This window comes from Saccoglossus kowalevskii, chromosome 16 (assembly GCF_978046115.1).
Source record: "Saccoglossus kowalevskii chromosome 16, keSacKowa6.1, whole genome shotgun sequence".
Taxonomy (NCBI): Eukaryota; Metazoa; Hemichordata; class Enteropneusta; family Harrimaniidae; genus Saccoglossus; species Saccoglossus kowalevskii.
In genome coordinates this window covers 14,484,538-14,510,425 of record NC_140656.1, presented here as the reverse complement: position 1 = coordinate 14,510,425, position 25,888 = coordinate 14,484,538, and the positions used below count along the sequence as shown (strand labels likewise).

At 33.6% G+C, this 25,888-nt stretch overlaps 1 protein-coding gene across 1 annotated transcript in view; it reads left to right on the top strand.

Moving 5' to 3' along the window:
• Window positions 1-25,888, top strand: part of LOC100371879 (lysine-specific demethylase 2B-like) — a 48,348-nt gene that overhangs the window by 2,956 nt on the left and 19,504 nt on the right. The window contains exons 5-11 of the mRNA XM_085490888.1: window positions 57-229; window positions 458-564; window positions 1,125-1,218; window positions 2,072-2,225; window positions 3,824-3,939; window positions 15,457-15,966; window positions 24,070-24,156. Of these exons, the coding sequence (XP_085347014.1) occupies window positions 57-229; window positions 458-564; window positions 1,125-1,218; window positions 2,072-2,225; window positions 3,824-3,939; window positions 15,457-15,966; window positions 24,070-24,156 (1,241 nt within the window). The remainder of the gene's footprint in view (window positions 1-56; window positions 230-457; window positions 565-1,124; window positions 1,219-2,071; window positions 2,226-3,823; window positions 3,940-15,456; window positions 15,967-24,069; window positions 24,157-25,888) is intronic.

Below are 25,888 nucleotides of genomic sequence, written 5' to 3'. Positions count from 1 at the left end.
TTACAATTGATGGAAATTAAAATGCGACAACTCATTTCGTTAATTCCCCTCTTCAGGTAGCCGTCGTTTGGTAGACGTGGTTGATGTCAATACACAAAAAGGCATCGAGATGACCATGGCACAGTGGGCCAAATATTTTGAAAACCCCGATCGGGATAAATTGTACAATGTGATCAGTCTGGAATTTAGCAGAACAAGATTGGACGACTATGTGACGTCGCCCAAATTGGTGAGTAGATTAATTCCGCGCTTCCTTGGGGGCGTGGTCGCCTATCACCGTGACTGGCCCAAGATTTAACAAAATGTTACTATGCCTCGTCTGCTTTGTTAGCTTAAATGTTTCTTTATTTTTTAGTACAATTTTCATTTTTTTTTAATTATAGAACGAGACGTTCTCGACAAGTTGATCGAGACGTTGGTGGTAAACAGACAAAGTAAATAGTATTCTTGTTTTCAGGTTCGTCAAGTCGACTGGATCGACAATGTTTGGCCTCCACATTTAAAGAACACTCAGATTGAATCCACTAATGCCATCTCTGAAATGAAATATCCTAAAGTTCAAAAGTAAGCAGTTTTTTTTTTTTTTTTTTTACTGTCATCTATAAAGTAAAGCATTTGTGGAATGTTATGTTTTCAATACAATAGAAAATAAGGCGATTGTAAATCGTTTTGCATTATTTTTATACAATTTACAAACAATTCTCGCGTAATAGCATTGTCGTGCAAAATTATTGTGGTAAAAACAACTTAAATCATAAAACTGTTCTTTGAAATGGGTAGCGAGAAACTCTTGAATTGGCGACGCTGTCTGAACACGTGACTTAGCAAACGACCAATGTGACTGCATGCCTCCACTTCCTGGATGCTCGTAAGTTGTGGCGCAACACGGCGTGACAAATCTTGCTAATTTGACAGTTAACGACAATGTCCCTTGAAAAGGGTATGCTCAAACCTCAGATCAACGCCTTTTCGGGTCGATATGTGTAACGATTGTATTTGTATAAGCAAACGTACCTCCCCGGTAGCCTGCTTGCTTGCTTGCGCGTTTGAACATCGACATGTTTCACATTGTATAGTGACCTCTGACACGACTGTGCTGACGCTGGGTTTCTTTTTTCGAGTAGGTACTGTTTGATGAGCGTTGCTGGATGTTACACTGATTTTCATATTGATTTTGGTGGCACCTCAGTGTGGTATCACATCTTACATGGCAAGAAGGTGAGTACATCCTATTCACTGCCCCTTGTATCATTCATGGCATTTGTAATGCAAACATCGTAAGGAGATTGACATTTAATATTGTGCATACCATCCCTCTGATGATGGTTATTGATTGTTATTATATTTCCAGTGCTGTTTCACTCTGCATGGCCTCAGTCCTTTTCGCAATTCATTGCCAACAAAGCAAGGCTTGGCTTCCATTGTTATTCTAATGACAGTGACAGTACGTGCTACAAAAGCTAAAAAGAAGGATTTTGCATCGCAATATCAGCTGCTATTATGCAGTGAAGGTCCCAACCACAGTTTTAGCTGGAAATCCCACCCACTTAACCAAGTAGCATAAGTTAATTTATTAGTCAATTTGTGATCACTAATGTCAGTTTCCGTTTGTTAGCTTTAACTCTGCAGTCAATGTATGTTGTATTTTTGTTGTGCATGTGCCGAATAAATATTAATGCAGTGACAGTCTTGTTGATATCAACTTGATCAGTAATTGAAACTGCTTTATACATGGCATGGTAAAACCATCCAGTCATACGTTGTATTTTGCATTTCACGTTGCCGTCAATCCCCGCCCATTTAAAGTTGTGTTGACATGTATGCAAATGTATTGCCATTGTAGCTGCCAATTTCCACGATTGGGCAAACCCACCAACTCTTTAAGCGAACAATTTAAATTGATATTTTATTTTTTTAATGCAACTGCTGTCTACAACTTGATATTTGCCAGCACTGTTGATGATTACTCGACCTCGCCCCCCTGCCATGATTCGAGATTTATCTAAAAGCGTACCCAATTTGATGAATCTGATTGCTGTTTCTTTTAATCATACTCTCCATCAATTTGCAGATTTTTTGGTTAATTCCACCGACTGAGAAAAATCTTGATCTATACGAAGCTTGGGTATTATCGGGGAAGCAAGGGGACATCTTTCTCGGTGACAGAGTGGACCACTGTGCTCGTGTTACTTTATATGCTGGCTATACATTTTTCATACCCACAGGTAAATTGCTAAAAATATCCTGTTTATACTTGGTGACCTTATTTTGATAATTTAGATATTTATTTTTCCGCTTGTAAATTCATTTATTCGTTATTTAATCCTTTTCCATTTCATATTGTTCAACTCCTCCATTTCAATTTAGATATTGTATACTTAAATAATATTTATTTTGAGGCCTGACTTGCCAAATCTGTTAAAATGAGGACAACATTTAAATTAATTACTTGTTATATCTTCAGGCTGATGATCGAACTTGAGTGCTTGTTCTTTGGTACAAATATCAAATCAAAGTTTGATTCGTTAATTTTGACAGGTCTAGTGGCAACACTAGGGGTTAGGATACTGATGTATAAACAAACGCTATGTCGGTTAATATCTCGCAGGGCTTGTCACTATGGGAGACGGGACAGAGATCAATGCTTTTCATTTCATTTCCTCCTCATTGTTGCAATAATCCTCAAATAAATTTAGAACATCAGTTTTTGTTGGTGCAGCTTGGAAGGGTATTATAGAGCTTGTCAATCTCAACACTGGCCAATGGCGCATCCACTTCTGGGCTTCCTTTCAATGTGCTTTGGATGATTTATTTTGCCGAGTGTACTGTCAGTTAGTCAGCAGTGACCTGAAAGCACTCTTGATGAAGTACTTATAGTTTGATGATGGAATCACTCGTACCGTAGTACCTGCACATCCATTCTCTCTTCATTACTTGGCTTCCATTTAAAAATCATCAGACATCACTGCACTACTCTTGTTTTGCTTATATCTTGAAATATTATTCATACTATTAATAACAAGCTAAACGAAGATGCCGTCTTGATTTTAAGGTAATTTTCATGCACAATTTAAAAAAAAAAATATATAACAATCGACTTTTCAGAGCATTGTAAAATTAATTGTGTTTCAATTCTACTGCGCATTATTTCAAACATTGGTTAATCCCCAGCGAGACTCATCAAAAAAGCTGTCATCTGTCTAAAAGATCTTGCACAATAATCGATCAAAGAACATTTGTATTCAATCATTTGTTTTTTCCCTTTCTAAAAGCAACTAGTTAATGACTAGGCACTGTTTATTTAATTTGCCAGCTGTGACTTAATCTGTATATATTATGTATTTGGGAGTTAAATTCATAACTATGGTTAGTCTTTTTGCAAAATCCCCACTACATTTGTATTTTTAGCTGTTGCGTTGTGGATAGATTTAAATTTTAGCTGTAGTGTTGCTCCAATCTGCTGTTTTTCAGTCACAGAGCCTCCAGGCTTTTGTTTGCACTGTATGGCTTCTGTGACGGGGATTAGATTATTATGACAATAGCGTGGAGAAATTCTATTTGCAGTTTTCTAATTTGTACTGCGATCCATTTCAATTAGATATTGTAATTATTTTATTTTCACTTTCCTGTATTGACAGGAGTAAGGAGATTTGTTTCATTTTATTGCTGTCCTTGTGTTTCTAAACAGGTGTTTTTACACTTCATTTCTAGATTTTTGATAACTTTGGTACAAAGATCATAATTTATCTTCCTCCCATTTTTTTTTTTTCCATTCAACTTTAATTGAGTTACCGGTATCTGAAATTTTTTTTTTTTTTTACAGGTTGGATACATGCTGTTTTTACACCTGAAGATTCGTTAGTGTTTGGTGGAAACTTTTTACACAGTTTCAACATTCCACAGCAGCTCAGAGTTTATAACATTGAAGATAGTACTAGGGTAGGTCTTGTTATTTGGATTTAATTTCTCTACCTTTGAAAAAAAAATGTCATAATATTATATTAGGGATTTTGCACAGAATTAAACTGTTTTTCACTTGTCATGTGCAAGTTACTGTCGATTTACAAGACTTGGATGACCTTTCAGTTGAAAACGTACAAGTCTAGTATTTAATATTGTATTTAAAGATGACTCACAATAGCCATGTTATTAATTCTTCAGAATCCATTGAATTCACAGATAGTAATATTTCTGTTTTAATGAGGTTATTAATATATCAAATGTCAGTATAAATTAGTTGTCTTTTTTTTTGTATCCTTAAAAATAAACTGGTCAAATTTAACAAGTAGAATTTTTTGTGGGCTTTTTTTAAAAATCACCGTGACCAAATCTTATTTATTGCAGTTGTACGTTTTTTTTTTTTTAAGTCTACACCTTCTATATTTACTTAAAAAATGTCAAAAATTAACCCATCTTAAATTGTTTATGGGTCATTTTGATTAATTTGTTTGAATATATGCTTGCCTGTACATGAAATCACCTTTGCTCAGCCACTTTGACGTGATGTAATCTGTAACAAGGCTGCTAACAAATTTCTTCAACAACAATTTTAGTTTCCCTGTTTAATTCTAATCTGTTTATTATGATTATTTTAAATAGCTATATTATGGCTGATTAAAATGAATAAATAAATCACATGTGTACTTTGTAATTAAAAAATTCTCAAATTTATAATAATCCCCAAATATATTAATATTTCTCAGTATGCAATTGAATTTAAATAATCCTAATAACAATTCTTCAAGTATTTTCTTAATTATCTTTTTTTTTTCAATTTGAATATTACTGGATTTCATTCAACTTTGCTCCATTAACATGGAATTACAGGACTTGCCCATACATCATAAATTACATTTTTTTTCCCCTCTAGTTTCTTTTCAATTTATGGTCTTTGCATTATTTATTTTTGAAATTACCCATTGTTAAAGCCTTTAAATTTTCAGCCACTATAATGCATTTTTTTATATTTATATAGTGTAATAAACTAGCTATTTAAAATTAAAAAAAGATGTATACAGATAAAATTACCATACAAGGGAATTATCATTTTCCTCTCTAAGTGATATCACATTTACTTCGTGTATGCCACTCATTACTGTGTATATTTAAGTAAATTATGCAGTGTCTGGGATTTTTACTAAAAAAAAAAAATATTTGGATTGTCAATGCTGTTAGCTGGAATTTTATTTTATATGTTCCATATGTGCTGTGGGCAATGTGTTTTTATGTTGACTTAATCAGATAAACCCTTCAACCCCTTTAAAAGCCCTAGCTACTGGTGAACTTTGACCTCTGCACAAATGGATGGCATATTTGTTCCAATTTAATGGCTCTCTCCTAGTAATATGAATTAGAATTTGCTGTAAGTACCTGTCATTAATTTCGATACATAAAATGTTTTTTTTTTGGTAAATCTTATTTTTGTGAGGAGAGTTCTGTGTGATGCTTCTGCTACAACTTGTGGTATGATTATAGTTTTCACCTGTAATCAATCACTAAGTAAACTGTCGATGTTAATTGTAACAACAATTATCAATATCATATGTGAATTGTATGCATGTTAATTACATGCAAATATGTTAGTATTATATGCTTCATTTAATATGCCATTCAAGTTCAAAAGTATTCAGCTTTCTAATTCATTGGCTCATTGAGTTGAGTGGTTGGGTCGTACAGTATTTGTTTTTAACAAATAGGTGCGTATTTTTCTAACATTGTCTTTTTATTTCTGGTTAACTTGTATTTTTATCATAGAGTGTATTGGTTTGTGAAGTATGTTTATCCATCTGTGTAAACATTGCAAGGTTTAGTGGATGAAACTGAACTTAGTGGAGATAGCTTTCTCACTGAAGTAGGTCATTGTGATATGATAGACATGAATGACAAATAGCAAGGTTATTGTTGAATGTCACAATGAGTGGATTTTACATTTCACATAGTGAGGACACTCCACTGTGAATAATAGAACGAACCTAGCAATTTGGGTTACTAATGCTTTTCAGTGAACGGATACATCATCAATTTTGAGCCCCCTTCCCTGGTGTTTGCCAATTTTAATCAGACCTACCAAGGGCATTAGATCTGTTCAGTCATGTGCCAGCTAAGTACAAGTTCAAATTTTTATAATGATACTGCCTTGAGAAGCAGCTTTGTAGCATTTACTCAATTTCAAATTGATTATTGATGGTGCTGTTATATGCTGCTAGTTATTATAATGACTTGATTCAACCATTTTAGATATTGCTATTTTTAGTAACAGTTGCAGTATTTAATGTAGGCTTTTGTTCGGTGTTCTGTCCACAAAAATATTCATTATTTGCTTATTGAAGAAGAAATGAATGAAATCATTTTACATACGCTGTATGCTTCCTGGTACGCACTAGTCAATTGTAGTCTTTTTTTTTTGTAAAATAATTACTTATTATTAATTTAACTTTTCCATCATTCCTGGAGGTGATTGTTATTATAGCTTTTATTTTATTTGAATGTACAATTTGAAAAACATTTTTTTTTTTTCAATTTAAATTTGTTGGGTGATGTATGAATTACTAATTTTACATAAATATATTCTGAATTTTTATTTTGTAAGTTTGTGAAAATACAAATGTAGTGTCTTGTGACAGGTGACTAATATTAAGCCAAATTTAGTCTTTACAAAAACTCCTCATTGTATACTTGTTTAGAACAGCCGGCCACATATATGCTGCACATGTATTTTTCCCCTGTCAACACCAAGTCAACTTATGTCAGTTTTCATTAAAAAAAATAAACCTACAAAAAGTGCACTAGAATTTGAAAAAATTGTACGTTTGGCAGGGATAATGATTTGGTGTATTTTTTACTCCTGTGCGTGAAGCATACAATTGGAGTCTTTGTGGTTCATGTATTTGATATCTCAAGAAACAATTATAAGATTTTAATGAAACTTGGTTGAAATATGTGCATATTAATTTCCTAATTTACATATTAATTAACCAGATTTAAACATTTTCATTTGTTTTTCATGTAGTATTAAACAGATTTCAATGAAACTTGGTACATATGATAAATGCTCTGCGCAGACCTGATTTACTTTTAGCTGTAATCTGTATATGAATGACCTAATTTGCATAAATTATCCAATATTTAACTTTTCCACCAATATCTCAACCACTCATAAGATTCTATGAAACTTGGTACATGCACATGTAGATACATAGAAATAAACAATATACATGTTCAGTTTAGGGTTAAATTTTATGCTTACTAATTACCTAATTTGCATAAATTAACCAAGTTATAAGGTGCTCCAAATATATTGAGTACCACTGATTAAATTTTAATGAAACTAGATACATATGTGCTTTTAGATAATTCGAAGTTCTGATTACTTCAGGGTTGAAATCCATACATGCTTGTTATTAATTTCATGTGTGTTTGTACTGGTATTATGCATAACTTTGATGTACTAATTACTGTTGCAGATAGGGACATGCAACCGGTGTTTCAATTTTCTTCTCTGCTAAATATATGACCAAAATATTAAATCGTCATACATGGTCATTATTTCATTAAATATTATAATTGTTAAACCATAGCTACCTGTAACCATCCTAGTCACTTTCTCTCTTAGAAGACAAGTATATGGTCGAAATGGGACATGTTTCAATGATTTTTGCATGCAATAATTGAATAAATGCATTTACTTTTTATTTGTAATGAAAATGTGCTTCTAATATAGTGAATACAGTATTTCTCTAATACCTTCAGCACACTGGAGTTCTTTTTAAATTTCTATGATCAGAATAATATAACAAACACTCATTGTTAGCTCCGCTGTTGACTTTGTCGAGCAGATCTTATAATATGAGTGATTGTCCGTCATCGCCTGTGTCAATGTTTTACTTTTTCCACTTCTTGAAAACTACAAGCCTGAATGCTTTGATACTTGGTGTATATGTACCTTGGGTACATCTTAGATTTGTTCATTTCATAATGATATCTTAAATTCTCTAATTTTGATGAATATTTTTGTATTTTTTGGTAAAAAGTAATATTTTAGACTGATTTTAAAAAAACAAAGTCCAATTGCTTTGATACTATACATATTGTTCATTTTCTAATGATATCTTCAGTTCTTAATTGAAATATGCATTGCTAACGGTGGGGCTATCTCAGCCGACAGGCTGCTTGTTTTAATACAACCTGCGGTCATGCGACTTTTATCAATGCTGGTTATGGCTTTATACCATAAACTCACCAAACTGTTCTAGATATTCTTTGAAAATAGTTCTATTTACATAAAATGATAAGATAAGATCATATTTGTTATCATTCATAACAATGCACAGCCTTGCTTTGAAGGTTGTACTGCATTTACCAGTACATGTCAATTCAATGACCCAACAGTGATCAAATATATTTTCTCCATTAGAAGCATTTCTCCAATGTAATCGTTTTTATTTTGACAGTAATTTGATCTAAACCCCTCAATCATTGTCACCTTTCTATATGGTTGTATTTCACTGGTAATTTGTCATGTGTCATCTTCTACAAGACTCTCTATTGATTAATTTTGTTGAGCTGTTGACATTTTGTTTACTGGTACCCAAGATAATTGTGCTTTCACACAAATCATGTATTTTCCTGCAACACAACTAAGTGATAATGTGATACTCAGTCACATGAGGGCTGAAAATAAATTTATTCATTTTTTCCCTCATTTAATACTCATCAAATAAAAAATAGACGAATGTAGGAAACATAACGACCATGCAATCAATGCATTGTCCTCTTTAACGGTGAATTTCATACCTTAAAATATTAAAATGTACCTTCCTTTGTCAATAGATTGTTGGTGTATACTTGTCTTCAACAGTGTCATCAAGAGTATTTAATCTAAAATTACTTTCCCCAATTCATAAAATAGCTCTTGGGAAATTTGTTACTATTGTTAATTAACAATTACCATGATTAATCCCCAGGACCCCACTTTTTGAATATATTTAATATTTGTTTAATTATAATATCATTTGGTATCATTTGGTACATTGTTCAGTGTTGCAGAAGGCATCAAAATAAAACCTAATCGTGAAAACCGCCATCACTTTTTTTGTCCCAGTTCGAAGTCTGAAAAATAAGGACTTGTGGATTTCGACTTTCACACATACATCCACAGTCAGCTGGCGCACACGCGATAATAAAATAAATACAATATTTACTATATGGGGGCCGCCATCTTGAATGATGCATAAAACTAAATAAGAGACAAGTTGTGAAATGCGTTTTTCAGATTCCTACAAATCAGGACAAAAATAGCAATCTTTCACAAAAATATGGTCCGTTGGGGTTATATTAAGCTAACCGATAACAAAACTCTGCCTACTTCGCCGTTTTTGTGTGAAAAATCCCTTGCATATGAACACCTAATTACACGAAAAACCTAGAACACTTTCCTGGGGTATTTAAAACTAAAAATTGGCATTCCAGCTCAGCAGCCAATCAGCAACGGCCTAACGCTTAGATGACAATTTTGACAAAGTTGTATTCCTTAGTGAATAAATCTTCGCCAGAAAGTTGGGTCGACTGATTACAAGACCTTGTATAACAACCACTGCTTTACTGATGATCAGCTATTGTGCGTGTCACTAATGCTTTGAATAATAAAATTATATAAAAATGCAAATATGGTATTTAACTAGTATATAAAAAACCAATATAAGTGGTATTAAACATTATTATCTCCTAAATGTTAATAATAAAAGCAATAGCTTAAAATCTTTAAATTATTACCAATCGTAACTGTCCTAGTTGAGTTTTATTGATCGATTTCTGAGTTTTAATATTCATATTTGTTTAATATTTTAACGCATGACAATGAGAAATGGGAGATTTCATCTGATAAATAGCTCAGCCAAAGATAATTTGACATGGCAGACATCAACTTTGCATTTAATTCCCCATGTGCCTTCATTGGTGTAATTATCACCTGTCGTGTATAAAAGAGTCCTCTTATAAATAATAGCCTAGTAATCAATTCCACTGTTGTCCCTCTTGTAAGGGATAGACCATTATCTAAATGGGAGGGGGCTGGGCCTCTCCATGTTACCCGCCTAGCTTTCCTCCACTGAAATCATTCTCCAATTCTAGATTGATTATAATTGATATTGTTAAAACAAACAACAGTTTGATAGTCTATTCCCGTAATATTTTTAGGCAAGAGTTCCTATTGTACCCCCCCCCCCCCCATCCCTAACTCTAACCCTAATTTTAACACTCCCAGTTACCCAATTCATTCGTATATGCCCCCTCTAGATAACTATAGATGTCCTTAGGAGAGGGGCATGTACAATTAAATGGGAGTGCTGGAGGGTAGGGTTAGGGATAGGAGTGGGGTACAAAAGAAACTCTTTCCTATTTTCCTATGGAGGAGGAAATCGGAATTTTACGACATCCTGTGATGAAAACGTTTCTTCAGTTTCTAATCATCAGTTCCTTATTTATATAAAATAACCTTCAGTGACTAGTTTAATTTATATATATATATACCAGTACCAATGAATGAATGTTTGCACAAAAATCTTTATATGAAAATACTAATTATACTTTATACCACTGGAACATCTAGGTAATTATCTCAGAAATCACACTGGTTGTATTTGTTCAATCTCCATTCATGGATTATATTTTTTTAATCAAAAAATAATATACAGATGATGATTTAGAACAAAAATGAAAGGATTATTGTGATCAATTCTATAAATAGCTACGAGAATATAGCTTCAACAGAAAATTCATGAATGCTTGCTTATTGTATTTCATCTTTGGAGTTTTTGGTTGAATTTTAAAGTCAAGTGCATTATGATACAATATCATTTCAAAGAAAAAAAAACATGCATGTTTTAAAACTCAGTCATGGAAACTTATTTGACCAATTAACATTCATATTTATGTTGAACGCCCCGAGTTTTTCACCTGATTCAAGATTGAAACAGATCGAAGATGGCAATTGTCAGCCAACTTGTTTTTTAACTCCGCTGTTGAATTTGTCGAGCAGAGTTTATCACGAGTGATTGCATGTCCATCGTCTGTGTCAAGTTTTTATTTTTTGGAATTGCTTTGATTTTATATATATGGGTACTACATGTGTACCTTTCTCAGATTTGTTCATTTTGTGATAATATCTTCAGTTCTCGAATTTTGAATATTTTTGTCATTTTTGGTGAAAAGTGATATTTTCGACTTCTTGTTGAAAACCGCAAGTTCGATTGCTTTGATACCATACATATTTATTTTCTAATGATATCTTCAATACTTTAATTGAAATGTGCATTGCTAACAGCGGAGCTATCTCAGCAGACAGTCTTCTTGTTTTTTAGCTCCGCTGTCGACTTTGAGTGATTGTCCATTGTCTCAGTCTCTATCGTCCATGTCAATGTTTTACTTTTTTGACTTCTTCTTGAAAACTATAAGCCTGAACGCTTTTGATACTTGGTGTATATGTACCTTGGGTAGACCTCTCTCAGATTTGTTCATTTCATGATAATATCTTCAATTCTCTAATTTTGGTGAATATTTTTGTCATTTTTGGTAAAAAGTGATATTTTTGACTTCTTGTTAAAAACCGCAAGTCCAATTGCTTTGATATTACATATATAGGTACTACATGTGGATCTTTCAGATTTGTTAATTTTGTGGTGTTATCTTCAATTACTTAATTTTGATGATTATTTTTGTCATTTTTGGTGAGGTGATATTTTTGAATTTTGTTGAAAACAGCAAGTCCTGTTGCCTTGATACTATACATATTGTTCATTTTCTAATGATATCTTCTGATCTTTAATTGAACTGTGCATTGCTAACAGTAGAGCTATCTCAGCCGACAGGCTGCTTATTGTTATTGTACTGCAAGAAAACCAGGAGCATTGCAATACAATACAATGTAGGGTCAAATCTGGAAATAACGCACTTTCTCACACAATGCTAATCATGCTAATTTATATACTTTTTTCTCATTAAATTATAAAGTGTCTTAATTTCCTACTATGAAACATTGTTAGTACCGTACTCGACCGCGTTAGCGCCCATGCCCGGGCAAGCGCCCACCCCCCACTTTTGCGCAATTTTTATATTTGGGGTCACATTCGGCAAAGCACCCACCCCTTCAAAATGCAACTAATTTAAAACTTGGTCTTGCGTAACGAATCTTGGTAATCGTTTTTATATGATACAGCGTGGATATTGACCGCTGTGAATGCGTAGAACGCGGTAACCGTGCGTAAACTACCCTTCGACAATGATCTGTTAATACAAGTAAAATGCGGTAAATATTTCATGCCATATTCAGTTTACCTCTCAAAAATGGCTAGTTACTAGTTTTTTAGAAAAACCATGTCGTTTATTCGCTGAAATCAATTCCAACAGATCGTACTTCGACATCGATAATTCACTTCCACATTGCGTTACCGGAACGTCTTCGGGAATTTCCGAAGAATTGCGTCAGTACAACACAGCATTGTGATTGGTTAATACCAACTTGCCCCATTAGGTCAAAGGACGCCGCTGCAGGTGAAATCTGCAAATGCATCATGGCGGAAAGTGATTTTGTTAGAGAGTTTGTACGATCTAACATCTTCATCAGTGGAGATAATTTTGACTTCGACTGTGTTTCAACATACTCAAATGTTTTTAATTTCGTAAATTCTGGTGGTACGTAATTAATAATGTAATAACATGTGCATATTTTTTGTGATCATTTCTGTTTCTTCGTTGTGAAAATCAATGACGTCTCAACTAATTTCGTAATTTGATTTCCCTCAAAGACGTAATCTGTCACTTGATGAATCAAATTTTTCATTTGCACTCTTTTTCGAGGGGGGTGCTCGGGTAAGTGCCCACCCCTAAACAATCGTGATTTTCGGTATCATTGGTTAACTCAATAACAAATACTTACACATGCTTATGTTATGATACTGGAGGGAGGGAGGCATGCACTTCACTTGTGTTTGTATACAAAAATTGCATAAATATAAGAATTAGAAAATAGTTTGTGATTAGATTGCAAATTCAGAAGTCGTTTAATACTGTAGATTACTTTATTTTCGCTTGGAATATATTTTCGCTATTTTCGCTGATGGGATGATTCTGTGAAAATAAAATCCAGCGAATATACTTTTTTTTCCTATATTTCACATTAAATTCATCAAAAATCAGTGAAAATAAGTTCCATACAAAACGCCCAAAAAGCCTTTTCAGCGAAAATTAATTCCAGTGAAAATAAAGTATTCCACAGTAAATCTGGATTTTGTTGATTCTAGATTAGTCTTGTATTCATTCCCAATTACTGACCATACACTGCAAATTCATTCAAGAACAATTTACCTGGTCACATGACCATTGATTTCATATCCAATTTGCTTGAATATATTATGCATGTAGCAATAATTTGTAATCAGAAAAATAATGGCGGCCATCTTGATTTTTGATTACTTTTTCTTCGGCATGAATATAGTTTCCAATAATTGCAACAGAGAATGCGTCATTTACAACGACTTGTTATTAAAACACCTAGTTTCTCAAAGGATAATAATGCAATTATTCAGTCATAACCTACAATCACTGATGGTACAATGGTGTATTGCATTATTATCCTTTATTTCACACTCGCCGTTCTCTTGTGATACTGTTTTTTGAGCAGACATGTTACTTATCAATTCATTCTTTTCATTCACCACTTTACTTTCAATGCACTCTGCTCAGAGGTAAAAGCAAATACTAGATTGTGCATTCCAATTGGCTTTTAAGGAGATCTCCCTTCACACACTTCCATGTGATCAGTTCAGCTGGTTGTCATTATTTACCATTGTCATTAAGAACCCATACATCAGTTACATTCACACAAATAGACATTTACCTGACTCTTCTCAGTGCATTCACGATATTTATATATGTACCTCTGTGTGTCCTTTCATTTATCCCTGTATCCATGCAGCCCTTACTTTTATTTGACATGTCCAGATGAATCACATTCATAGTTCACACATACATATGCATGTTAATTTATCTCACAATCCATTTCATAATGGTAGCATTTTACTGCCAGAAAGTAATCAAAATCAAGCATCATGGAACATGATCTGCCATCCAGAGGCTGTTTTTTTGTTCAAACTTAGTACATGATAGTGATATTTTCAACTTCTTGTTAAAAACCACAGGTCCAATTGCTTTGATATTACATATATAGGTGCTACATGTGGACCTCTCTCATATTTGTTTATTTCATAATATCTTTAATTCTCTAATTTTAGTGAATATTTTTGTAATTTTTGGTAAAAAGGGATATTTCCCGACTGCTTTGATACTATACATATTGTTCATTTTTCTAATGCTATCTTCAGTTCTTTAAATGAAATGTGCATTGCTAACAGCTTAGCTATCGCAGCCGATAGGCTGCTTGTTTGAATTCCCAAAGACCCAATTTGTTAAGCTATTAAAAATAAAACATTGACGTAGTGTGGCAAAGCTCTACAAGCTCGGAGAACAACTAGCTTTAGCAGGCTCAAAGCAAAGCTTTGAGATGATGTATCACTATAGCAACAATCACCATAGGAACAGATCAACATCTTTAACTTTAGTCTTATTTATTACATTTCCTGTATGGATTTAATCATATTTTAGTTATTTGTCTTGTCAGGTTTTTTTTTCCCATCCAGTAAATTAAGATTCTTTCAACATATGTTTAATCTTCTAGAAAGCTAATCGTAATGAATATTCTATTGCTAACAGCACTCATCAAGCATCTCTGAGCTACTTTCATTAAGATGCGACCCTGATATGGGTAATGAATTTTCTATGAGCTGTATGGCTAATGTCATTTCTTGAAAAGAGAAAGCCTATTTGTTTAAATTATTGTGGACTTGAGTTGTCAAGGCATTTTTACTCTAATGTTTAGTTTAGAGTTCACTGGGGACTGTGCTCCTTCGACTGCCAGATCTGGTGAATGCTAGCAACTGAGATAATTAGCTATGGAGATGATGATGGTATTGTATTTCTGAACCAAGGGAGGAGATGTTGTTGTTGAAATGGAAGCGCTTTACAGACAGTAGTGTCCTTCCATTCAATTTTGCTACTGTCAATTTTTACGATTTAATTTGGTGTCATTCACGTGTATGAAATTTCTGATAGTTTCTCTTGAACATCCCATTGCTTGCTGTATTTTTTTTTTTTTTAGTTTTCCCTGACTAAACAAATGAAAGCAGTTTATGGTGTACACAAAAGTGAAGGATAAATATTCTTGTATATAATTTCTATTTAATCGTTTTCAAACTTGCTGTGGTAATAGTTAAAACTTACAATTAAATGAGATTAATTTCAGCAAAAATGTTTTATTTATTACAGCAATCAGATGTTAATCTTCAAAATGTTTTTAATCAACGTAGAGGTCTGGTTTAATGAAATACATTTTATATTTCATTACAGGTGCCGCAGAAATTTCGCTATCCATTTTACAATGAGATGCTTTGGTATCTGTTGGATCGCTATGTTACTGTATTGAAAGGTAAATCTAGAGTCTCTGTACCTGATGACAAAGAGAAGACTGGTGATCAAAACGGTATTACAGATAAAGAAAAGATGAATACAGCTGAGGAGAAATTAAAAACTGAGGGAAAGGCAGAGGGGAAGATTGGGGAAAGTAACCATACACCAAGAATTCCCAGGCTGAGAAGTAAATCTTCAGGTATTGAAACTGACGATAAAAATAGTGTGGATGGTAAAGAGAGGAGGAACAAAAATGACAGTAAGAATGATGATGCCTGCAGAAAGGAGAAATCTGAGAATGAAGTTGTGAAAAAAGAACCTCTGCATTTGACAAAAGATGAAATGCAGGGACTGGAAGCAGTGGTGGATAGGTTAGAAGCGTTTCCTTCGAATAAACGACATGTACCTGAAGGATTGAATGACCCCGATGGTCTACTGGAAGATACCAAGGTGAGTTATCCAAGCGTTAATCATGTGGCAGTTATTGCTAAGAAACAAGCTCCCTAGCTCCTGCGTTACTAATCACATGTCGCTTTTGAGGTCGATTTTTATAACATTTGTTTCCCAGTCTGATATCCTCAGCTGTTAAAGATGTTTTAGGATGAAAGTACTGAATCAAAGGTGTCACAATTGTTTCCTGCTTGTGTATGATTGAAAAAATATATATTTTGATATTTACAAACATTTTGGAAACTTTCATGCCTACAATGCAAAATCAACGTTCAGTAGAAACTGACTGAAAATGTATCATTCTTTGGTTATAAGATGGAGATTGTGGCATGCCTGATAGCCGTGCAACACGACATCATGAAACTCCTCTACATGTAGTTTCATTTAGTACAATTATCTCCTCAATCTGATCCACGATATTAGTTTTTATCTCTTGTGTGTATTAATGTCAGTGAAGTAATAAATTCCCAACAGCAATAGCTATCAATTCTCATGCATTTTGTTTGTTGGATCAGTGGAAATAGCATCACCTGTCTTGCTGATTACCTTTGTTTTAAGTTGGTGTATTTATTCGCTCCGAGTGAAATTCAAACCTTGTGAATAATTGATATGCTGACTGAACACAGCTGTATATATTGACAGTTCTTTTCCATTGAACAATCAGGATACCAGGCTTTTTTGATTATGGATGCTAAAATAAACCATGAAAAATCTATTCTCGGTATTAAAAATCAATTTGTGGAAATCCTATATTGCTGCTAGTATTATGTTACATTTTATGTTGATGCATATTTATGATTATTAGAGTTTATTATTAAACTAATCTTGGCATTTTATTCAACATGTGTCTATTAGTGTTCTATAAACTGCTTAATTTTAGCTACTAGGAATTTGATAGAAGATAAATTGCGCGAAATCCGCTGACTGACAGTGTCAAAGGATTCATGTGAAATTTCACTGCTTAATTAAGCTTTTACTAATATACTGTAAAGGGGTTAATTATTCACTGGGTTTTAATTTTGCTTATTTCGCTGTCTGGAAAATGCGCTAAATTAAAATCCAGTGAATATGTAAAATTTAGCATCGAACACATTATTTAAATGATAAAACCGGGATTTAAAACCCACTGAATATGCCTGAAATGGTATTAAAATCAACGAAATTTAAACCCAGTAAAAATTAGTTATTTTAGAGTATAGGAGAAAATATTGGTGCACTTCGTAATAACATTCACTTACTGGAATAAGTCATTTAAAGTATTTTATTGGGAGCCTTTGGCATGCGAAGTAATATACGTGTTACAATTAATGCAACTATTACAGTATTTGCAAGGTTGGATGGTTCTTACTAGTATTTCTGTAGATTTACTTGGGGTTGTTTTCAGGGTGTCAAGTTGCAAAGTCCCATGAAGTATTTTCTGTTAGACTTTTAAAGATGGACCATATCACATAATCACTATTCAATGTGAAGCACTTCCCATTAAAGTTGTATTCTCACTTTACAAGCATGTGAAACATCACTCCCAGAAAAAACTGAAAATAATTTTGATCAATGTGGTTTGGCTGTCATCTTGGATTATCATCAGAAAAGGTCAAAATATGGGCCATTTGATTCTCATGAGTGTTTTAACTGATCAAATATGATGTTTTGATATGCATGAAAAATGTAATTCAGATCAATTAATGGTTTTGGTGCCATCTTGGATTGCCAGCAAAAATGGCCACAATTGTTGGAATTTGCTTCTTCTGAGTGATTTAACCAATCAACCTGATATTATGCATGTAACATGTATGAGCCAAACTTAAAATGAGAAATAAAATAATTATCATCAGTCGCATGGTTTAGCCACCATTTTGAATACTAGTATCCTACGTACATTGCCACTTCAATGTCCAAATTTCAAGCATTTTTTTCATCATTTGTTTTGACTAATTTGAAATTAGGTATTCAGTAACTACATTGTATGGAGTTTCGATTAATGAGAAAATTAAAATATTTATTATTAGTTACATGTTTGGCTGCCATTATGATATTACAAAAAATAATTAACTTCAAATCAGAAGAGCTTAATTTCTTGTACTTCTCGGTGAATGAGAGCAGAATTGTATGTACAAAATGTAGTATCTATGGCATGTGTGCTTTTGATTTTATCGAAAAAAACAACAACTTTAGTTGTTACATGAATATCTCGCAATAACTCCATGCAACGATGGCTTATGGATGACCCTGCACAACAGACCTTAAAGGCAAAACCATTCATGGACTTTATCAGGTCATACAATAACCCGCTTTAGCTTGGATGCAAGGCTTGAATTTTCATTTGTTTTGATTGGGTTGCTATACGCCAAGAGGGCCTCCTTCATTAATTATAATGTTCAAGCTAATAGATAAATGGGATAATTATGTTTCACTGTTGTATTGAAAACAACTTGTAAGGATGCCACCTTGTGAATTGAATTCTGAGATACATATAGCTAGAAACATTTTATCTCAGTGGAAAAACTGGTTTAAAGTTAGACTGAGATTTCATTCTTTTGGGACTATAACTTAATTGTATGAATAGACTGAAAAATAAATGTGCAAATTGCAGAAAATGTATTTAATAAATTTCATTGATTTTCAGCGCGTTTTGAATATTGGCAGATTGTTGACGTTTTCTATTTGATATTTCGTTAAAATTTTATTTCCTTATGTTTTGGTGTCATTTTTTTGATGCCTGTGGATTTACAATGAATTTGTTGTAGTGGGTAGTGTACGACTGTTTCTCAATCTATTACTACTGGTAATTCTAGCTTTGGTCATGTCATTTTAGTGATACCAGGTAGTCATAGAAAATCTCATGTGTATAATTTCCTCCATTTATGATTACTTGAAAAGAATTAGGTCAACCTGGCAGCACACCCAATATTGAAATAAATTCATATATTTCTATATTAATTTCACATTTTTATATTAATTTCACATTTCTATATTAATTTCACTCATTTCAAATCAATGCATCCTATTATGTTTCAGTTTGACATGCATCATAAGCTCCATTTTGTTTAATGCTTGGTTAAAATGTTAAACTCCAAAAAATTAATTTCAACTCTCTAGAGGTTTTACAAGGATAATTTGCAATCCTGAAAACTTGTAAAACAGTAATTAAAATTCATGGTTTGCTGGTGAAATTTCCTTTTTGTTGACCTCTTGTCATCAATTGATTTGAAACTTGTTTTAATTTGTACAATATAATATCCTTTGAGATTCTTCTGTAATGGAACCGCATAAATCTAGTCGTATTTTCTCATTGAGCTTAGAAATTAAATAAAAATACATCAACAAGACGGGTTGTTTTTTTCCTCGTTGCTTAGCTACTATCAATGAAAGAGGATTCACTTCCAGGCAGCATAAATGCGCAGTTTTAGGCAGTTATTTTACAAAACCCGTTTTAGTTTTCTTGATTATCTGTTTTAGTCCTCTTCATTGCTTCTTAATCTTCACAAACCTTTCCTAAAATATAGAATACTTGTTTTACATTCATACGCTTAAAGTGAATATGAACAAAATATTGTTCATTTCCTTTTGTTACCTACCATATATTTGTAAAATATTTCTGGGGATATAATATACAGGCGTGTATACCGGTATTCAACTTACGAAAAACTGAGTTAAACGATCTTGCCACTTACAGTTGCGACCACATTTTGTAACATGGCAACCATGAAACATGCCAGAGAACTGGAAACTCTTCTATTGTCTGTCGATAATGAATTTTATGAATTTGTTTACAGAAATTAAATCATTTCAGAGTTTAATCATGTTAAAATTACATTTGGATATTTTGAGAAAATACATTTGCAAATCTCAGTTCCTTCCTGCCCTAACATAAATTTTTAGCAGACCTTAATTTGAACCTCTCATGCAGAACATCTCGTATTGTAAAGCAATGCTATTTCCAGAAAAATGACAATAGATCTTTTTAGCTTCATCATTAAAGATGACCAAGTGTCGTCGTGATTGTTTGTTGTCAGCCATCAGTCAACTTTCACTTTTTCATTTTCTCTTTGAATACTATAAGACAGATTGCTTTTTTTATTTGACATGCAGGTGCCTAGGGAGCCCTTTCAGATTTTTACATTTCATAATAGTAACTTTAATTTTCGTTTTACTGATGAATATTTGAGTATACTTTCAGTCAGGATTGATATTTTTGCGCAGTGTTAAATTGACATTTATGGTACCGTAATATTTCTATTTATTCGGTTGTGTGATTTTGGGAGATATTAGATTTCACCTATGACAAAAAACACTTGTTGTAGCTAGAGTTCTTTTTAATTACTTTTTCTGTTTCTTTATTTCTACAACTACTTGCTCAAATTCAACCATTCAAAAAGTGTAATTTTGGTTCTAACAATTAGGTCTCTTCCAGAAATGATTATTGATTTATGGTTAAATCATTAGAAGCATTATGATACTACAGTGAGATATGTCATGATGGTTTTTAGAAAATTTACCAATACCATGTTTTGAATTACTTGTGTATTTTGTACAATTCCTGTGTTGCATGTGTTGGTAGACGTCCAGCTTTGATAGGTGCTCCTGCACATCAAGACAATTATACTTGCATTACCGGTGCCCCTTTTATTGGCTATGCATTTGTGATACAGGAAGGGTTACACAATGAGCATACAAACATGTAACTGATTGGATATGAGTATTTCTATTCTGTATTGTAATGTAAAGATTTTGACTTGAAGGCTCAGTCAAGAAAACAGGTGGCTGAATTGTACATTTGTGTATTATTTTCCGAGTATTTATTTAAAAGTAGGCGGCTTATGACTTAAGGCTTTTCATTTTGTGTCATGAAGCAAAAACAAAATTTACAATTTTTCCTTATAATTTTTGACCTGTGACCACTCTAATTTCATTGCATGAACACATAATGAAAATATAATCTTCAGTTTGGTTTGAACCTTTTTAGAAGTCATCAAATGAATAATCAAATTCTACTTCGAAATTGAATAAAACTACATTTGTAATTGTCCTTTTCTACTGCAGCAACAGTTATTACCTCAAATCATCAGGTTGTTAGTCCCCGTTCGGACGAGTCATATCTCAGAATCCCTTGGACCGATTCCGTACATTCTTTGCATGTGCCTAGTACTTTATGTGGGACATATGCACATGCAGTGGTTTAGCGATTCGATTCAAAATGGCCGACTGGCAGCCATCTTGTTTTTTGAAAATGTTGTATTTTGGACATGCTTTGTCAGTTTTCATTCAAACTTGGTATATAGATTATACATGTTAGGATACATGTCCATGATGGATCAAAGATGGTCGACTGGCAGGCATCTTGTTTTTGTTTTTTTATGCGGTATCTTGGACGTGCTCTGTCAGTTTTCATTCAAATTTGGCACATACATGTACTTTATACAGGTTAGGATGCTTGTCCATGACAATTTGTTTCAACATCTGGTCAAGGATGGCCGATTGACAGCCATCTGACTTTTTGGCCTTACTACTATATTTCCACAATTTATGTACCATTTTCATTCGTATTTGGCACATACATCATACATATCAGTGTGTTTCATAATCAGATCAAAGATGGCTGAATAACGGCTGTTTTTATTTTGGCCATATTACTATGACACGAAACGCGTGTTTTGATGTAAATAAACAATCTGTTGTATATGCCACTTGGAACTCAAGTTTCAAGGACATGCTCGCGACAACCCCTCCACTTTAATATGACGAGCACAAAGAGAACTTAACAGGGACTGTGTCATTTTCAATGACTTATTTTTTTTTGTCTTTTATCGATAATAACATTTTTGAGTTTGTTTCCTAAAACAATTATGTTTGAATAGTGTTTGTAGGAACCTCGTTTTATCCACAATTTTTCAGTGAATTTCCATGGTAACCTTGGATGTCAGACGGCCAATGAACTATGGCCAATCACTGGACACGGCTATCATCAGTGTTCTATTTGTAGACTGAACAATAGGCCTTTGTCTAGCATTATTTAATATAAACAATATCATTACATTCTATTTTTTTAGCAACAGTTGTATTTTTCTAGGTATAGAGCCGCAAATAATGTTTTTTATTTTGTATCCATATTCATGCACATGTATCAGCGAATAATGTGCAGATTGGTTTATTTTAAGACTAATTTAACACTTTCCAATTTTGTAACAATTAAAATTACATCAAATTTTGTATTTTGTTTCTGGTGCGTGTGTGTGTGTGCGTGTCTGTCTGTCTGTCTTTCACACTTAGAAATAATCAACTCTCACTCTGTTTAGGACAACCCAGATTTTGTTATTTTAATATAAATATTACTAGAAGTCCAGTTTGGCTACTAACTGGTAGTTTTTGTTTTGGCTGCTGCTAATTTTGGGGTCTGTCACACTATGCCTTAACCTTTCCACCACCAGTTCCCTCTTTTCATCACAAATTCACAAAATAACGGTAGTTCAGTTTATACCGGTAGTCTGCACTTAACCTTCAGAAGATTGGGACAAAAATAGACAAATTTTTTTAGTAAAAACAGAAAATTGACTTGAATTTTGTTTGTTGGCTCCAAAGTTAGGGTTAATTTCCAAAAATATTGAAGAGTACAAGAAAAATGTGCAGAACAATCTTGGACTGAAAGTCTGGTGGTGAAAAGTTTAGACCTGGCATTTGGAACACTTGGGTTGCTTACCAACCAAAGTGTCTGCGTCTAATTCCAAAGATAATAAGTCTCCTTTAAAGTCTTTATTCACCTTGCAGCAAATGTATTTGATTGGGGATTGTCATGTAATAACATTTGATAAGTATGAAAAAAAAAAAAATTGTAATTCTGGCGCGCTTTTCAGATACAAATATTTGTTTTATTCATAAATAAAACAAATGAATTGTTTCCCCTATAGATTTCCATTCTAATTATCTATCAAGGTACAAGTAATCTTCACACACATTAACATGATTGTTCAACTAAGAATAGATTTTCTTTCAGACTTCAAATCCCTTTGAGATGAGGTTGTCTGCCTTCATATCATTTCTCGGACATGGCGTGATCATTTTTTGACTAGACACAATAATATACATGCATGTATATGAACAATATTTTTTTTTTAAATTCAATGACATTCCACCAAATAGCAGCTTTTTTGTCCCCAAAATACTAATTTGCCGATTTTTGCCAAAATATTTCAACAGGTCATCAAGTTTATTATCATGCCTCGGCTGATTTAATTAAAACGCTATACAAACATCACCCTTGATAGATTTGGTTTATGTTGCATGTTTTAGTTTATGATTTGAATTAAAATGGCCAACTGTTGGCCATTTTCTGACGCTCCTTGTCCAATACTGGTTCAATAGTGGTTTGCATGTGCATGCCAATTTTATGTTTTTAATGAATTTTGATTGACTGTTCTTCTCAGCTTGCGTCATCGATTGTCAATCTGTCGGATACAATAAAGGGACTATGTAATCAACAATGATACGTTTCATTATAATGTTAATATTCGTTAATTGTTGATAAAAGAAAATCGATGAGCTACTCTTGGCCAGCCATATTAAAGCGTTAAAACTAATGATGTAGTTTAGGTGTGTATAGTTTGATATATGCTGCTAAATGTAATAGAAATACTAGTACCGGTATGCAATGGGTATATAATTTTAATTGTAACAACCCCAACCACAAACCATGCCATAACACATGTACTCTATTGACCTTAAAAACTATCCAGAGAGTTGTATAATCCCATTTATTGCAATTATGTCTTGTGCAACAAAAATGCTATTATAGTGAGAACACTGACAGCCCTATTGTACATCATTGTAAACTGAGAACAGACTTCTCAAGGTAGAGTGAACCAAGTGAGTATTGGTCACCAAATCCGGGAGGAGAATAACGCACTGGAGAGGAGCACTTGTAGCCAAGGTGTATATTGCTCAACTGCTAGACCTGGAACTGAGTCTAAATACTCACCAGATGTTCCATACAATGTATCAATATCATTATGCTAATAACTAAACTAAACGTCATCGCCTCAAATCATTACAATTATCAACGTCTAATTTGTAATTTTGAATAGATTTATTTAAATTATTCTTTTTTTACAGCAATTGTTACGAGATCATGCAAATGATGATCCAGTTTTAGCTGCCAGTGGTAAACCAATTGTAGAATGGCCACAGCCATTACTTAGAGTAAGTACACCTTCCTTTCTTAATAGCCATGTCGTGTATGAAACATTATGCCATATTTGCTCTATTAAAAGTGCCTTCTATCTATAGTATTGCTGGGAAAGGATTGACCAGCTTTGTTATTAGTCCAAGAAAATTGTTCAGCTTGGAATGTGTCTGAACCCCTCATTAGTATGCAAGAATGTAGGAATGTACCAAGAAAATTGTTTTTCTGGAGTAAATTGTAGTGTATTGTACTTATGAAAGGTCAAAAAGTGCATGGAGATTTTATGAAAATGTGTGGATGTTAACAGAATGTCGTTTGGTCACAGTTGCACAACAAATAATGGACTATTTTGGGCGTAGCTATAAAATGTGTCACTGAAGTACTCGCACGTGTGCATGATTCCAAAAGTTTGTGCTGTGATGAAACTCCATTAGAAAATAAGTAATTTGTGAGAATGTATTAAAATAGATTTATGTTTATGAATCTTGTTTCTTTTCAAAGTGTATTTATATAATAAAAATCGTTTGTGAAAATGTTTTTTGTACTTTTCGATGGATTGAATTAACAAATGAGTTATTTTTGTTAAACCACCACTCGAATTATGTGTTACAGATTTCTGATAGTTTAGGCATTGTGTTCTTGCAAACGGGAAGACATTTACTGGTGTACAGTGGACATCGATAAAAGCGAACGTATTCGAAAGTTGTGAAATCATGGTACTGTTTGGGCATTATACAACTTGCAGTTCCCTTTTGATGGACTTTGTGTGACTGGCAGTGTTATCGAACTGTAGTATTATGTAAATCTGCCCGGGAAAATCTGCAAGCAAAGTTTAAATTACCATTTTCACACTGCGTTATTAACGTGGAGTCGTCATTTAAGTATGCACAATTGTTCGTCTCGTGTTCCCAAACGCATTTATAATCCATTTTGAATTTGGGGGACCTTGTGTGACTGACCGTGGTGTTTGTAAACTGTAGTAGTGTGTAAATCTGCCACAACGTGGAGTTGCCATCGTCTCTTGTTTACCACCTCATTTACGTTTGTGCCTCAACTAGGACTGAAAAGTGATTTTCATTTACTTCGTCTGTTATAAATCAACAGTATTAGCTTCCTTCGAACTTCCTATTGCCATCGGGATTATGTCTACTACTGTGTCTACACTCGGCGGTAAATAGGGATGGTCTTGTCATGTAATTTCTTACCTTGTTTTTGACCGCAGTACGCTTGGCTATGAACTTACAGACACCCACGCTTATGGGAATATTGCATTGTGGGTAATATTGTATTGATCGAGGTGAAACAAACATGGCTGCCGTAATGCCTGTTGTTCGACTAATCGCTCGTGTTTCTCTTCCTGTATTATAGCTCCCTGTTTTCTTAGTTTTTTAGTCCCCGTTCGGACGCAGTCCGAAAACGGGGACTTATGTTTTGCCCTGTGTGCGTCCGTGATCACCTGTATCTCGAACATGCATGGACCGATTAAGTTCAAACTTCACTCATACATCACACATTATATGGGACATATGCACATGCATTTTTTTCATGATCCGATTAACGATAGCCGAATAGCGGCCATTTTAAGGCCGAAAATGCATCAAAATCGCACATTTTCACCATTCCGGACCCGGATCTCAGTTATGCATGGATGGATTTTGTTCAAATTTGGTACATACATTAAACATAATAGGACCTTGATGCACGTCATTTTTTTTTTTGGATCGGGTTCGAAATGGCCGACTGGCGGCC